The following is a 15718-nucleotide window of genomic DNA, read 5'->3' on the forward strand; positions in this document are numbered from 1 at the left end:
TGGGAAAAGGGTAAAGAATAAAAGGAGAGAGGAAAACAAGCCATAAGAGACTTTTTTTTTTTAAGATTTTATTTATTTATTTGACAGAACACAAGCAGGGGGAGTGGGAGAGGGAGAAGCAGGCTTCCCGCGGAGTAGGGAGCCCGATGCGGGGCTTGATCCCAGGACCCTGGGATCATGACCTGAGCCGAAGGCAGACGCTTAACAACTGAGCCATCCAGGCACCCCACCATAAGAGACTCTTAATGATAGAGAACAAACTAAGGGTTGATGGAGGGAGATGGGTGAGGCATGGATTAAATGGGTGATGGGTATTAAGGAGGGCACTTGTTACGATGAGCACTGGGTGTTATATGTAAGTGATGAATCACTAAATTCTACTCCTGAAACCAGTATTACACTATATATTAACTAACTAAAGTTTAAATAAAAACTTGAAACACTAAAAAAAAAAAAAGTTGAACAAATAAAGAGCTCCGTTTTGGATGTGTTGTTGTTGTGGGAGACATCTTATGTAAGCATAGACATTCTAATTCCTCTGTTCTACTTCTTGTATCTTATGTTTTGATTTTGGTCACAGTAATTGAGTCTCTTTTTTTCTAAAAGCCATCTTTTATTTACATTTTTTATGCAGATGACTTAGCAAATTCCTAAGGATATAGTTAGTGCTTAATAAATGTTTAGTAATGTTCTCATAAATAAACCTCTTTTCCCCTCAAAAAAATAGAGGAGTGGGTCATGGACTAAGGCTCAGCAGTGGGATTTTCCCTTTTCTTATAAACAGAGGAAGTGATACAGATGTGCCCAGGGTGCTTCTGGGTAGGTCTTTCAGCTCCTGTGAGGTCATTTACTATGACCTCAGCAGCTTGTATTCTTAGAAACGTAACAAACAAAAACTTAAACAAGTGATTTCAATCAAGTCAGCTGGAATGCACTCATTCCCAGGTGATTGGCCATTAGGAACACACGTTCTCTTTCTCAGACATAGTTCTATTAAGATAATTTTTGGATGGGGTGTTTAAAAGTATTTAGAACAGTCTACCAAAGGGATTTCGTGTCCAGGGAATGACATGAAGTATTCTATGTTCTCCAGGTTATAACTCCTACAGGGTAAAATGATAATACCTTATGGATAGTACTTACTTTCCTGAATTCTTCCAGTGTTTTGATATAATGTAACTTGCATTTTAGAGAAGTGTTTTTGCTTATTCTTCAAATATATTTAAGTGTTATAATCTGGAATAATTTCTGGGCATTTTAAATTCCCTTTCCCTCTACAGATAAATCTTTTCATTCTTAGCAAGGTAGTATTTATGGGTCATCTATTCAGGAGATATTTAGCTAAATATTTAACTTGAGCGTCAGAACAAAGATAGTCCTTAAAAATTACAGTACTTACTCTGTTTCATAGCATGTCACGTTTGTAAAGTGACTTGTGATTATGTTTGAAAAGTAGCTAACAAAATGACAGTAGTTTGGCTCTAAGAATGTTTATTTTGTAAGCACTGCTTGTTAATGTGTAGTTTCTTTGCTAGTTCTTATCCATCAGCACTAACCTGGGAAGCAAAAGCCCCCTGTTAGTGTGTGTATGTGTGTGTGTATGTATGTGCATGGATTTTTTTTTTATCAGTACATTACTGTTAATGTATTTTGTCTTCCTTATGATTTTCTTAGCATTTTCTTTTCCCTAGCTTATAAGAATACATATGTAATACATAAAAACATACAAGATACTTGTTAGTTGACTATGTTATCGGTAAGGCTTTTAGTCCATAGTAAGCTATTAGCAGTTAAATTTGCGGAGAGTCAAAAGTAATACATGGATTTCTGACTGCATGAGGGGTTGATGCTCCTAACCCCCACACTGTTCAAGGGTCAAACGTATATAAGTATATTCATGCATATACATGTATATGCTGTAGTATTTTATGACTGGCTGATAGTTTATTTTTAATAATTAGATGGTACTAAGAGGGGGCCTCCAAATAGATATCCTTTGCTAGAGTTGTAAAAACTTGTCAAATTCCATAGCTTGGCTTCTGTATTTTTCATTCCTGTACCCCTAGGAATTGTAGCTGTAGGACACATCACAACCGTACCATTTCCTCTTTCTACCAGCAATGTATGAGAGTTCCAATTTCACCACATCCTCACAACACTTGTTATTGTCTTTTCTATTATAGCCGTCCTAATTGATATAAAGTGGTATCTCATTGTGATTTGGATTGCATTTTCCTAACAGCTAATATGAGTATCTTTTCATGTGATTATTAGCCATTTGTATATCTTTTTTCAAGAAGTGTGTGTTCAAGGCCTTTATCCATTTTAAATTGGCTTTTTTTTTTCATTGCCCTGTTATAAGAATTCCTTATATTTAGGATACACATATATAAGGTATACAAGTCTTCATCACATACAGAGCTTGCAAGTATTTTCTCCCAGTCTTTAGATTATCTTCACATTCTTTGGTGTCTTTTGAAGCGCAGAAGTTTCCATTTTTACAACATCCCATGTATTTATCTTTTTCTTCAGTTGTGTTTCTGGTGTCACAGCTAAACTTACTGCCTAACCCAAGGCCGCAAAGATTTACTCCTGTGTTTTCTTCTTAAGTGTTACATAGTTTAAGCTTCTACACTTAAGTCTGTGACCCATTTGGGGTTATTTTTTGTGTATGATGTGATGTAGGGAGTCCAACTTCACTCTTACGCATCTGGTGTCCAGTTGTCCCAGTGCTGTTTGTTATAAAGACTTTGACCTATTGAGTTGTCTTGGCACTCTTGTCAAAAATCAACTGACCCTAAATGTAAATGGTTTATTTCTGAACTCTAAATTCTTTTCCATTGATCTGTACATCTGTCCTTACGTCAGTACTGTGCGGTATTGATTAACTGTAGCTTTGTAGTAAGTTTTCAGAATGAGAAGAGAACTCCAGTTTTGTTGTTTTTCAAGATTGCATTGGTTATTCTTGGCCCCTTGCATTTGCATAGTAATTTTATTTATTTTTTTATTTTTTTAAAGATTTTATTTATTTATTTGAGACAGAGAGAATGAGAGAGAGAGAGCACATGAGAGGGGGGAGGGTCAGAGGGAGAAGCAGACTCCCCACCGAGCAGGGAGCCCGATGCGGGACTCGATCCAGGGACTCCAGGATCATGACCTGAGCCGAAGGCAGTCACTTAGCCAACTGAGCCACCCAGGCGTCCTGCATAGTAATTTTAGATTCAGCTTGACAATTTCTGTTTGAAAGAAGAAGGCAGCTGGGATTTTGAAGGGATTACACTGAATCTATAAAGCAGTTTGAGGAGTATTTCCATCTTAACAGTATTAACTCTTCAGATCCATGAACATGGGATGAGTTTTCAATTTATTTAGGTCATCTTTAATTTTTTTACATGGTGTTTCATAGTTTTCAGTGAACATGTCCCGTGCTTCTTTTGTTAAATTTATTCCTGTTTTCTTTAAGTAATTATAGTGTATTTGTGATTGGAACCTATTCCAAATGGAATTTTCTCCTCCATTTCATTTTCAGATTGTACAATGTGAGTGTGGAGAAATACACTTGATTTTCCTACATTGATCTTGTAGCCTGCAGCCATGGCGTGCTTGTTTATTAGCTCTTACAGTTTGTTGGGGGCGGGGGGGGGAGGGGCCCATCCCCCTTTCTAACTAAATCTTTGTCATAAGTGATTCTAGAGAACTTATAATGGACTGTGACTTAAGAAGAAAACTTTTTTTTCCCCTAGGAATTGTGGCTGTAGGACACATCAATGAAGCTATTGATGAAGGCAATCCTTTGAAAACTTTAGATACTCTGCGGTTACCGACTGCTAAGATTAAAAATGTAGACCCAGACTGCGCCCAGCACTACCAGGATGTTTTATACCATGCTAAATCACAGAAACTCATGGTGAGTCTCAGTAGGTTTGTTGCTTTTAAATTTACAGAGTGGCTTCGGGAGGGGGGCTGAGAGGGAGGATTTGCTTTACTCGTTTTTCCTAAAACTTATGAGCTGCTTGTCCCAGCAATTGCCTATGGATCAAAATGGAAATAATAGGGCTCTTTTTATTTTTGTGTCAAACACGAGGAGGGAGGTGGCTCCAGAGCTAATTACTACTTCTACTTTAACTAAAAACTCATTGGTGGTTAAGTTCTTATTCAGAACACATGACATTTGAAGTTCTCTGTCCTTATCCTTAAGATGCTTAGAAACTGAGGCAGTGGGCATTCTCATATAGAATAGTTACATAACAGTGAGAGAAGTATATGTCAAAACAAGTCCTGCACAGAGTGATGCAGGGACATGGGATTGTTGAGGACGAGAGACCTAAGAGGAGTGGTCGTGGAGACAGAACAGGAGCTGCACCTGAAAGGGAAGGAGGAGCTGGTTAGGCAGGTGGAAAGCAGGAGGGTGCAGGGAGGGAACACAGGGCCAGGAGGGTGTGAGCATGGTTTGTTGTCCGCACGGGAGGAGACCGACCTGGCTACAGTCCCCTTAAAGAGTGGAGGGTTTTTTCCTCGCTACAGAGCTTATACTGATCGTGGGAGGAATTCCACAGACGCTAGCCCCTCTTGGAAGGGTACTAAGTGGCAAAGTTTATGACCTCATCCCTGAGAGTGGTAGTGATGCTACCTGGGACCTGTTCGTAGCTGCCATGTCCCCAGGTGCAAACCAAACCCCAAAGGGTGGATGTTTCCTCTGTATAGGTCTTCACAACCCAGAAACTGCCTCATCCAAAACAGGAAAAACATCTTTGACTAGAGCAAACATTAACTGAGCACCCGCTATTTGCCACGCATGGTACTAAGTACTTGTATGCATACCATCTCATATAATCATTATAATCCATAACAGCCATATGAATGAAATCTCTTTATTATCATCTTATAGATAATGGAACTTAGACTAAGTCATTTGTCCAAAGCTATCCAAAAAGTAATTAGTTCTGCAACCATGACCTGGTCTGTCTGATTCAGAAACATATATTGTTGTGCATTAAGGCAGATGGAAGAAGATGTTTATTGAAGCACTGTAATAGCAAAAGACCCAAAACAACATAAATATCCATCAAGAGCGGGTCAGTTAAGTAAATTGCAGAATATCCATATAGTGAAATACTCTGTGGTCATTAAAAAGAATGCGTGAATCTATATTGGACAATCTTCAGTATGTATATCGTTAAATAAAAAAACGTGTTTCCACATGCCTCAAAATGGAATACACACGAATTGTAAGCATATGCTTGTATGTGCATAAAATATTTATAGAAGGAAACATCTTCTGGAAGGTGAACTAGAAAGCTGGTGTAGATGGGAAGACACTTTTTTTTTTTAAGATTTTATTTTTAAGTTATCTCCACACCCAATGTGGAGCTCGAACTTGCAACCCTGAGATCAAGATTCGCATGCTGTGCCAACTAAGCTAGCCAGGTGGCCTGGGAGACTTCTTTCTTACTCTGTTGTTGTGCTGTTTGGGTTTCATTTTTTACAGAGTGAATGTATTACATGCTGAATGTTTCTAAACTTAAAAAGCAAAACAAAAAATAGTGTAAAGAACTCACAGAGGGCTGTTTCCCCCTGTAACTTAGTTTCTGGAATAAGACCTACTGGCCCAGTCAAAGTGTTCCCTTCAAAGCAGCTAACTTCAATACAAGTTATTAGAAATATTTTGTCATAATGTAGTCTCGAGCAGCATTCAGAAGTGTTGCCTGTGGCAAAGAGAATTGAGTGGTGAGGGGAGAAGAAAAAATATTTTTCAGCATTTTAAATTTTGTACCATATACTACCTATACAAAAATAGTTTTAATAAATAAAATTTAAAGTATCTATGTTTATATGGATGTATGTGTATTTATATATACACACGTATAATCGTATACGTGCGCGTGGGCGCGCGCGTGCACACACACACACATCCTAGTCACCCCACACTACCAAACTGGCTCCTTACAGGTGAAGAAAAATATCCCCCGATGTGGGGACTTCTGAGATGTTGGGCTTCTGACAGGGATGGCCGTAACGTTGCCTTACCCCCTGGGTGTTAAGGATGCCGTCAGTAAATCATCCTCATCTGACCCTCCCAGCAGCTGGGGGGGCTGGGCCCCCTCTCCCCTGATGTGAGGGAACGTGAATGTTAAATCGCAGGCCAGGGGATAGAACGGTGAGACTGAAACTCAAGCCTTGGGTCCCCACATCCCAGGGAGGGCAGAATGGGTCTCTTCCGTCTGCTGTTCCCACGGATGGAGCCATGGTCGTGGCAGAAGCCACACTTGCCAGCATTGGAAGATAAAGTTACTTGCTTTGGAGACAGACAGGCACCGCTCCAGGATTGGCTTTGTCACAGAATAACCAGAGATTTTAGTCAAGTCCCTCAAACTCTTTGTGCTTCCTTTTCCACATGGGTCAAATGGGTGTAGTAGTGCCTGTCTTAAAGGATTATGGTAAGGGTCAAACGATGATATGCAGGTGTGATAATACATCTTTGTATGTTTATGTATTTCTATTTCTACATATCAACATATAGTTATATCCAATTGCGTTAATTATGAATATAGCAAATATTACCGTGGGCCCTGACGGGTTGCCACACAGGTAAAGGCTGAGCGATGACTGTGTCACAAGGTCCTTACTAGACACACAGATTGCTGCACCCACAAACCACACTTGGGATCTTCTGGGTACAGAATAAAGATAGACCCACAGCCCTCATGAGGTTTGTCCTTGAAGTGAACTTGACTCCACACACCTTTCATAGGCAGGCTGTGGAAGTCCCCTCCAGAGCTTTCCAATCTAATGGCTTGAGGTCAAGAGGGAATGTCACAGGACCTCGCTAGGACACTCAGAAGCCTTTGCTGAGTGTCCACGCTTTGCCAGCTCTCTCTCAGGCTTGCTTCCTAAGTCTAAGAGCAGTAGCTTTAGTAGAGGAAATAGAGCATTAAATATGAGCCTAAGGATCTGGGTTCTAGCTCAGGCATTAAACCACTTTTGGCCTATAAAATTAGGAGCTTGAACTGTATTGGCAATAGCTAACACATTGAAAACATTACCATTCCAAGCAATGGATCTGGTTTGGTTAAATGGCTATTTTTTAAACACTGTTTTCTTTCTCTGCCCATTTGTTTGGAAACTTGGTTTTTCTCAGCCTGTTCTTTCCCTGGAAAAAATCTGATTCTGTTATTTATTTGGTGAGGTCTCTATGTGTGTTTTTTAATCTCTGCTATTTTGTTACCTAGAAATTCCAGTTTTTGATGGAGGTTATTCTGTGCATTGCCTTCCCAAGGTCTGGCCTTGGAAAATAATAGAAAAAAAATTATATTACTAGTATTGTCAGTATAAAGTAAAGTTTGTGTGAAAGTATACAGCTGTTAATGATCACAATGGATAGCGTCTGCATGGAACTTGTGACCAGCTTTATAAAAGATTGAGAACATTGATGTAAGTTGGTGAGAATTCTTGATCCTTGTTAATAATATTTCAAGTGTAACCTTGCCTGGGCCCCAAATTTCTTTTGTCTCATGGAGAAAGGCTGGGTAATAGGCATGTTAGCACATACTTAGCAGAAAAGACATTTTCTATGTCTCTTCACTAGAGGCAGGGAATTGTGAGCTATTTTAAAATTAAAGGCTTTCCTTGAGAACTTAGGAATTAGACCCCCCAAAAAAGTTTGGTTTTGCTACATGTATATTTACTACATAAGAGTTGTGTGCTTTTTTTTTTTTTTTAAAGATTTTATTTATTTATTTGACAGAGAAAGACACAGTGAGAGAGGGAACACAAGCAGGGGGGAGTGGGAGAAGGAGAAGCAGGCTCCCTGCCAAGCAGGGAGCCCGATGTGGGACTCGATCCAGGGACTCCAGGATCATGACCTGAGCCAAAGGCAGTCGCTTAACCAACTGAGCCACCCAGGCGCCCGAGTTGTGTGCTTTTAACAAGTGAATATTGGCTGCATTTTTCTCCCCTAGGTAAAACTGTCTTCCACATGGTGACTTTATTTGCAGAAACCAATTCCTTTCATTGAAGTTTTTGTCATCTTAAAACTTATCATAGGTTTCTTTTTCTTTAAAAAAAAAAGTTTGTTTTTTTTTTTTAAGTAATTTCTATACCCACCATATCTTTACACCCAACATGAGACTCAAACTCACAATCCAGAGATTAAGAGTCTCATGCTCTACCAACTGAGAGCCAGCCAGGTGCCCACAAGTTTCTTTCTCTTGCTTGCTTTAGCGTTTAACTGATTTTTATTCTTCATGTAACCACATACCTACTATAAAAGATCATCATGTGTGGGGTTTTTGTAGGGTTTTTTTTTTTAACTAAATCCAATGAAATAGGAAAGTCTGAACAATACAACAATTCTTTTAAGATATTTTATTGTTTTGATAGTCACTACAAAGTATATGGTCTATGCACATTCCCATGGACTTGAACATTTATGTCAGCAATCCTTCATATCCTTAACCACTAATATCCCATCTCCGATCTAATCCCTAAACTAAGAGAAATGTCATTGACTTATAGGAATATACTAGGCATTTATAACAAAATATTTCCCCATTAAAAACTACATATAAGGAAAAAAATATTGGAGATGTTATTTTAAACTTCTAAATGACCTCATGAGTGTGTTCTAGTTTAGCTTTTTTTTTTTTTTTTACATGCCCAACTAAAAATTATGTCTGATGTTGTACAGGGTACCTTGCCTTCTCAGTAAGAATTGAATGGGCTTTCATGATGCTTAGATGCTTTGGGATTTTATTCATTCACTCAGCAGCATGATATACAAAGCATGAATCTGGGCCCCACAGAGAAGACTTGGACCCTGAGAAGACTTGGATCTACAAGAAGCTAAAGAAGGGAGAGTATGAGCCCCTTCTTTACGTGGTACTTAATTAAGTGTTAATGAAATTAATATTTGTATGTAAAGGAACTACATATAAGTGTCAGAATAAAAAAAAAGAAAGGGAGATGAGAAAAATGAACTTCTAGCTTGACAATCAGAAGAATGGTCCATTGAAGACTTTAAGAGATGGAAAGAATTAAGGCAAACATGTTAAAAACAGCTTTATAGTTAAGAGGCAAGAGCAAAGAGTGGAGAAATCAAGATTACAACAAAGCAAGAAGCTTGGCCATTGCCTACTTGGCAGGCAAGGTTTATTGGGAAGTAGAGTTGAAAGGTTAGCCCTGAATGGCAAGCTAGAGATTTCTAGTTTATTCCAAAGCAGTGGACAGTCAGTGGCAGTTTTTGAACTGGGGGTTTTGAGTGATGTGCTCAATCTGCTATCTGAGGAAGAGTACTCTGGTGGTGGCCGGTGAAATGGAGGATAGGCTGGCAGTGAGGAGAATGGCAAGAAGGCAAAGGTTGGACTAGGGTAATGGACCCTAGTGATAAAAATAACTCAGAGTGAGCTGACGAGGTAGCCACCAGCATGAGAGTGGAGGGAGGCAGAAGAATTAAAAATGATGCCAGATAGTGAAAGCGGAGATCTTAGCTTCTCCCTGTGCTTCATTGTGTCCCACCTCCTCCGCCAAGACACCTAGAGCAGAAGCCTCATAGAAGTGGGGAAGATGGCGATGTAAAGAGCTTGAAGTACCAGTCAGGCAAGTGTGTCAGTTGCCCTAAAGAAAATGGTGATGTCTTTGCTCCTGCAGCGACATTCTTAAAACCCTGAAAAAGTATTAAAGTAAAAAAGTGCTCTTGTAATATTTTATTCTGAAGCAGTATTTCTTAGGAACTCAAAAATGGAGCGACAGGATAGAACTCCTTGTACTAGGCATATGTTATCCTAAGAATGTATGTTTTCACAGATAGCCTTCCTTATTCTCTAAGATGATTTCACCGTCGTAAGGTAAACAGTGGAGTGATCTATGATTTTTGACATGAGAAAATAAAGGAGTGGATCTAGGCAACTATTTAGGCTCCCAAGGCACAAAGCTATGAGATAGATAAAATATAAGCCATCAGTGTTGTTGTAGTAGTAGTTGGCATGGTGAATAATAAGTATAATATTGCTTGGAGCAAAGCAAATGGTAAAAATCACAACAATGAGGAGACTCGCCTTAACATAGCACAACCATCTGTCATCATACGTATTAAGCCTCCGAATGATGGCTGTGTAGCAGTAGATAATGACCACAAAGGGAATTAAGAATCCAAAGAATGCCAAGGAGATGAAGTAGTAGAGCTGGAAGGGAGACGAGGACTCGCATGTGTTGTGGACATCATGGCAGGTGGTGATGTCCTGCTGGACAAGATAATACTCCTGCTCCAGGATGAGAAATGGTAGCATGTATAAGAAAACCACTGCCCACACCAATCCACATGTTATGAAGGCATAGGTGCGCTTGGGCAGCGCTCGGTAAGTAAAAGGATGAACGATGGCTAGGTAGCGGCTGATACTAATGCAGGCGAGGAGCAGAATGGAGCAGTACATGTTGCCATAGAAGACGAGTGTGGTGGCCCGGCACATGACCTCTCCAAATACCCAGTTGTTCCCATTGAGGTGGTAAGCTATCTTAAAGGGCAGCGTGACACAGAAAAGAAAGTCTGCAATGGCCAGGCTGGTGTAGAAGATGGTCATACAGATAGATCTAGTCCTGAAGAAGAGCATCCACAGGGTCACCGCATTGGCTGGCATACCTACTGCAAACACCAGGATGTAGATGGCAGGTATCAGTTTGGTACTTAAGGAGCTGCTCAGGTAACCCATGGTAGAATTATTCACGTGAAGATTTGAAACACTTTCTTCAGGGCACTTAATTTTTACAGTTGTGGTAGTTTCTGTCCAGCCTTCTATGGCAGAAAGGGGGAAGTCTTCAAAAGAACTGAAGGGGTCCCCACGGAAGGTCTTAATAGGTAAGGTTGGTTCTGCCAAGGTGCGTACATCATTTTCCATGCCTGTAATTGAGAAGAAGTATTAACATGGATCATTGCTGAGCCCATGGCTAAGGTTCAGGAGACAATAAAACTAAAAGCCTTAGGCTACATAATTTCTGTAGTTGTAGAATTGAGGATCATTTTTATTGTCAAAAATCACTATAAATCAGGTAATCAACAGGAATGCATTTGGTATATATCATATGCCCCAGCACTGTGCTCACCCATGCAGGAACAAAAATGAGATGGCAACTCCTTGCATGTAGAAAGTTTATAATACTGCTGGGGAAAACAGTAATAGCATATCAGACCTCTACAGGCCAAAGTCATGTTGACTATAAATCATATAGGCATCCAGACAGTAGTTAACAGATTTAAATGTTTGAGCAGAATGTCAGGAAAAAGATGAACATGAACAAAGATGAGCAAGGTTCATGGAGAAATGGAAATTAATAGATGAGTAAGAATCTGGATGGTGAAATATGGACAGAGGCATAGTGTGGGCTGGTATGGGATGTGGGAATGTCAGATAAGTTAACTCAGCAAATGTTTATTGCATGTTTATATGCCAGTGATAGAGTTTTAAACTCTATGTCAGACTAGTGGAGAAGATGCACAAAAACGTGTCCTCTTACGCTCACAAGGTGCATCTGAGAGATGAAAGAGTAGGTTCCAGCCAAATCTCTGAAGGGCCTCTTACCTATACTAAGAAATGATGTGCCCATTCTTAGATGCTGGGGTTATGCACATACAAAATTGTGGACAGAGGCATGGCCACTGTGGCAGACAGAGTGATGGGCCCCCAAGATTCCACCTGCTAATGCCGGGAACTGTTGAATATGTTATTTTATATGGCAAAAGGGACTTTGCAGATGTGATTTAGGATCTTCAGATGGCATCAGTGTCCTGGATTGGCTGAGTGGGCCAAATGTAATCCTAAGACTCCTTGTAAGAGGGAGGCAAGAGAGTCAATGCCAGATATTTAAAGATGCTGTGCTGCTGGCTTTGAGGATGAAAGGGGGAGCCATAAACCAAGAAATGCAAGTGATCTCTAGAAGCTGAAAAAAGCAAGACAACAGGTTCTCCCCTAGAGTGTCCAGAATGAACACAGCCTTGCTGACACCTTGACTTCAGGACTTGTGACCTCCAGAAATATAATCTGTATTGTTTTAAGCCACTCAGTTTGTGGTAATTTGTTCCAGCAGCAATAGCATGCTAATATAACCCTGATTTGACTTATATTTAAGATGACTTTGGTGACAGTGTAGAGAACAGACTGAAAAGGTAAGAAATTAGAGGCAAGGGGGACTGATTTGGAGGCTACTGTAGTCATTCAAACTCAAGGCGAACAATAATGGATTAGAGCAATGGCAGTAGAATGACGAAGATGAACACTTGAGACTGATGGCACCTCCAAGGACTTGGCATCCAGTTGGCTCTGGTGGCAGTGAGGGAGAGGCAGGAGGCAGGTTTCTCCTCTAGATGATGTTGGCCAAGAAGATGGGACAAGGGACAAGAGGAGAGGAAACAAAGGAAGAAAAGATGGAAATAGAGAATGTAGTCAATGATCTCATAACATTGTATGGTGACAAATGGTAATCACACCACACAATGTGTAGAATTGTTGAATCACTAAGTTGTGTACTTGAAACTAATGACACACTGTATGTCAGCTGTACTTCAATTTAAAAAATTCCATTTATGAAAATTGGAAATGGAACAAAAAGGAATAGAGACACAACAACTACATACTATAAATGTTGGGCATTGGTTGGCAGGCTAATTTTAATAATCCTAACTTATGCAAGAGCAATTTCAAAAATACACTAGACCTCAGTACTCAAACCGATTTCTCATTATATAATTTTTCCATAAATTAATCTTGGAGATGTACAGAAAGTAGATCCTGTGAAATTTCTAAGATGGACTTTCATGCTGATTTCAAACCTCATATTAATTTAAAATACTGTTGCTCTACCAATTACATCTTTTCCCGTGACCTCTGGATTCCTACATGTTGAATACTTGGAGTTAGTGATTAATAACCTGGTTCTCATTCAAAGCCAGTTTCTCTTCTTGCTGTAATCTCTAGCAGTTCACCCCCAGGTGAAATTGAAGCCTCCCTCATAACCTTGAGATTGCACAAACTGAATTCAGTGTATAAGACAGAAAGTGTTGCCTGAACAAGTGGGGACAGAGAGGTGTTCAGGTGTCATTTACGGGAGAAGAGATTAATGAAAAAGAAAGAAAAATCTGGGAAGTGTTCTGTGCCTGTGTTTGGATGTGAACTCTGAAGGTGTGTTGCGTGATGCTTGAGTTCAGCCACACAAATCATTCTCAATTTTGCATTTTGGAAAATGCTTAAATATGATATCACCCATAGAGAAGTGCCTTGGGAAGTAGGCACAAAGCTGGAAGATGGTGGCTGAAGAACATGGTGTACAAGCTGTTTCCTTTCAAGATCTGATAAGAGCTGTTTGAAACGAAGTGTTTGTCAGTTTGCAGAAAATTCCTGTGGTTAAGCAAGACATGGTGCCTAAAAACAGAGTAAACAGTGACTTTGTGAAAAAGTCTTGATTCCTTTTTCCATGAGAATTCCAGATCTGGTTCAACTTAAATAACTTATTCCTTGGAGTCTGGTGCACCTTCAGAATAGTACTCATTGTTAAATTTTACATATTTTTTAAAAATTTCGATGAATTCTTTTTTTTTTAATGTTTTATTTATTTGAGAGAGAGAGAATGAGAGAGAGAGAGCACATGAGAGTGGAGAGGGTCAGAGGGAGAAGCAGACTCCCTGCAGAGCAGGGATTCCCAATGTGGGACTCGATCCCGGGACTCCAGGATCATGACCTGAGCCGAAGGCAGACGCTTAACTGACTGAGCCACCCAGGCGCCCCTCGATGAATTCGTAATACAGTCTTCCATTTGGCAGAATGTTTCTGAAATGTTTTTAACTTGGGGAAAGTTCTGAGAAAAGGACTGATCCAAGGGGACCAGATTTCAGCCTCTAAACAATCGGTTCTTCACTCACGTTTCTCCCCCCACCCCATGGAAGAAAGCGATGCACTGCCTTTTCCTTTGTCACCTTTAAATGCCCCCTGTTCGCCTCTACGAAACCCCACCAGCATCTTGAAGGAACCCCCTTCACAAACTGCTTTTCTTTTGCTTCTCTGCTGTATTCGCGTTCATCCACACCCAGAAAGAACAGTCACTTGTCCTTTTCATGAATCACACATGTGCTGTTGCTCTGAGTGGGTTCTCTTGGGACTGTCCTACAACCACCTTGGCAACTGAAGCAACATTCCTTTATGGAGACTTGGTTTTGCTGCATTTCTCTTTATTCTACTTCATCGCTGCCCCTCACCCCAGCTCTCCCGCTCTCCCGCTCCTAACAATGTTGGTAGGAGAATGACCTAACAGTAAAAAAAAAAGTTGTGGATCCAGATCTATTGCAAACTGGTTTATTTTGGAGTAAGCAGGAGGTGACAGGCTAACATTGTGCTGAGTGAAATAGGAAACACATAAAGAGTTGAATAATAGTATCTGGGAGAGCTCATTTCTCAAACTATAAAAAATCATGTGAACGTAGGGAAAACTCCGTGATACAAGAAAACGTCAAAAAAGGTATTTCATTAAGAAACACTAACTTGTTAGCATTACTTATTAAAAGACCACTCTTTCTTTCTGAGAATATCCTTGTTTCCCACCATTTGTGCTTCAAGAGAATGTATAAACTTGGGATTTTTTTTAAATTTCTTGAAAATGTGCTATTTTTGTTGATTCAGAGGAAATTCTTAGAAAGTCAGAATCTTCTCACAAAGAAATTTGATTCTTCATTTTAGAGATCTAAAATCTTGACCACGCCACAAATTTTTAAATCTCAGCAGAGAACATTAGCTTTTGGCAAGGGTTGAATAGAGTGAACAGACCATAGCTATTCACTTCTATGATGCTACCTTTTAATAACAAACACTAAGCTCTGCCTTTTGGGTTGCAGACTGTGTGAAATGCAAAGAAAATTGGATGCCGTTCATTCTTGCTACGCAAACCAGCACCCCCAACATGCCCCATAAGAAAAGAGCTTACCGCTTTGACAAAAAGTGGGCGACAGAAGTATTACTCCAGCAGCAAAGATGAGGGCTTTCATCTTGGTGACCTGAGTTCTGTTTCCCAGATGTTATTAAATATATAGAACTAGGGAGCACAGTTCCACCTCAGTTTCATGTGTTAACAGCAAATGGAAGCCTTGTTCTCTCCTTAAGAGTGTGCTGTCCTGGGCTCCGCAGACTGGGAAACTTGCCCAGGTCCTCTGGACGGAAAGGGTGTGACGGTGCTCATGTTGCAGTGTGCATGACTCAGGCTGAGCCTCTGAGCACATTACTTTATCCCCAGAGAAAATCATTTAATTCTTACCCACCCCTAATAATCCGTTCAGAGTAGATGCTGTAATCCCCAACCATTATACTTCTGTGCATGGAAAGAATGTAGGTAACATACAGTCCTTTCCAGAAGTAAGCTGACAGTAGATGTTGAGTAGCAGTTAGTTCTGAGACTGTCACCTATCTCAATTTTATACATTTATAAAAAACACACTCCCAGAGTGTAATTTCTACTCAGTAATTGAGCTGTCAGAATTTATCCTTTCCTTATCCTCCCAGCTCTTTCAAATCGTAATTCTTAAACTCTTTACATAATTATAAATGAAATGAATTATGGAAAGCAAGCATTTTTTAGGAAGTTAAATGTCAGAGCTTGATTACTTTGAAAATTCTCCATCAGTGTCACATTGGTCTGAATTTGTCATCACTCCTTGGCCAGACTTGGTTTTATGGTGTTTTGTTTTGCC

The 15718-nt window shown here is 39.9% G+C and overlaps 2 protein-coding genes across 3 annotated transcripts in view; one reads left to right on the forward strand and one right to left on the reverse strand.

Annotated features, from left to right (window-relative positions):
• IQGAP2 (IQ motif containing GTPase activating protein 2) overlaps window positions 1-15718 on the forward strand; it is a 293302-nt gene that overhangs the window by 192078 nt on the left and 85506 nt on the right. The window contains exons 1-2 of one of the 2 annotated variants that reach the window (XM_044916697.1): window positions 930-945; window positions 3744-3907. In XM_044916697.1, the coding sequence (XP_044772632.1) occupies window positions 930-945; window positions 3744-3907 (180 nt within the window). Of the gene's footprint in view, window positions 1-929; window positions 946-3743; window positions 3908-15718 lie in introns of those variants that run through there. The other variant, XM_044916696.1, reaches the window with a different exon arrangement.
• Window positions 9819-15019, reverse strand: F2RL2 (coagulation factor II thrombin receptor like 2). Its single transcript, XM_021700053.1, has 2 exons — window positions 14959-15019; window positions 9819-10891 (listed from the first exon to the last, which is right to left on the reverse strand). Exons 1-2 carry the CDS (start codon window positions 15017-15019, stop codon window positions 9819-9821), a joined length of 1134 nt encoding a protein of 377 aa, XP_021555728.1.

Source organism: Neomonachus schauinslandi, chromosome 7, assembly GCF_002201575.2.
Source record: "Neomonachus schauinslandi chromosome 7, ASM220157v2, whole genome shotgun sequence".
Classification (NCBI taxonomy): domain Eukaryota; kingdom Metazoa; phylum Chordata; class Mammalia; order Carnivora; family Phocidae; genus Neomonachus; species Neomonachus schauinslandi.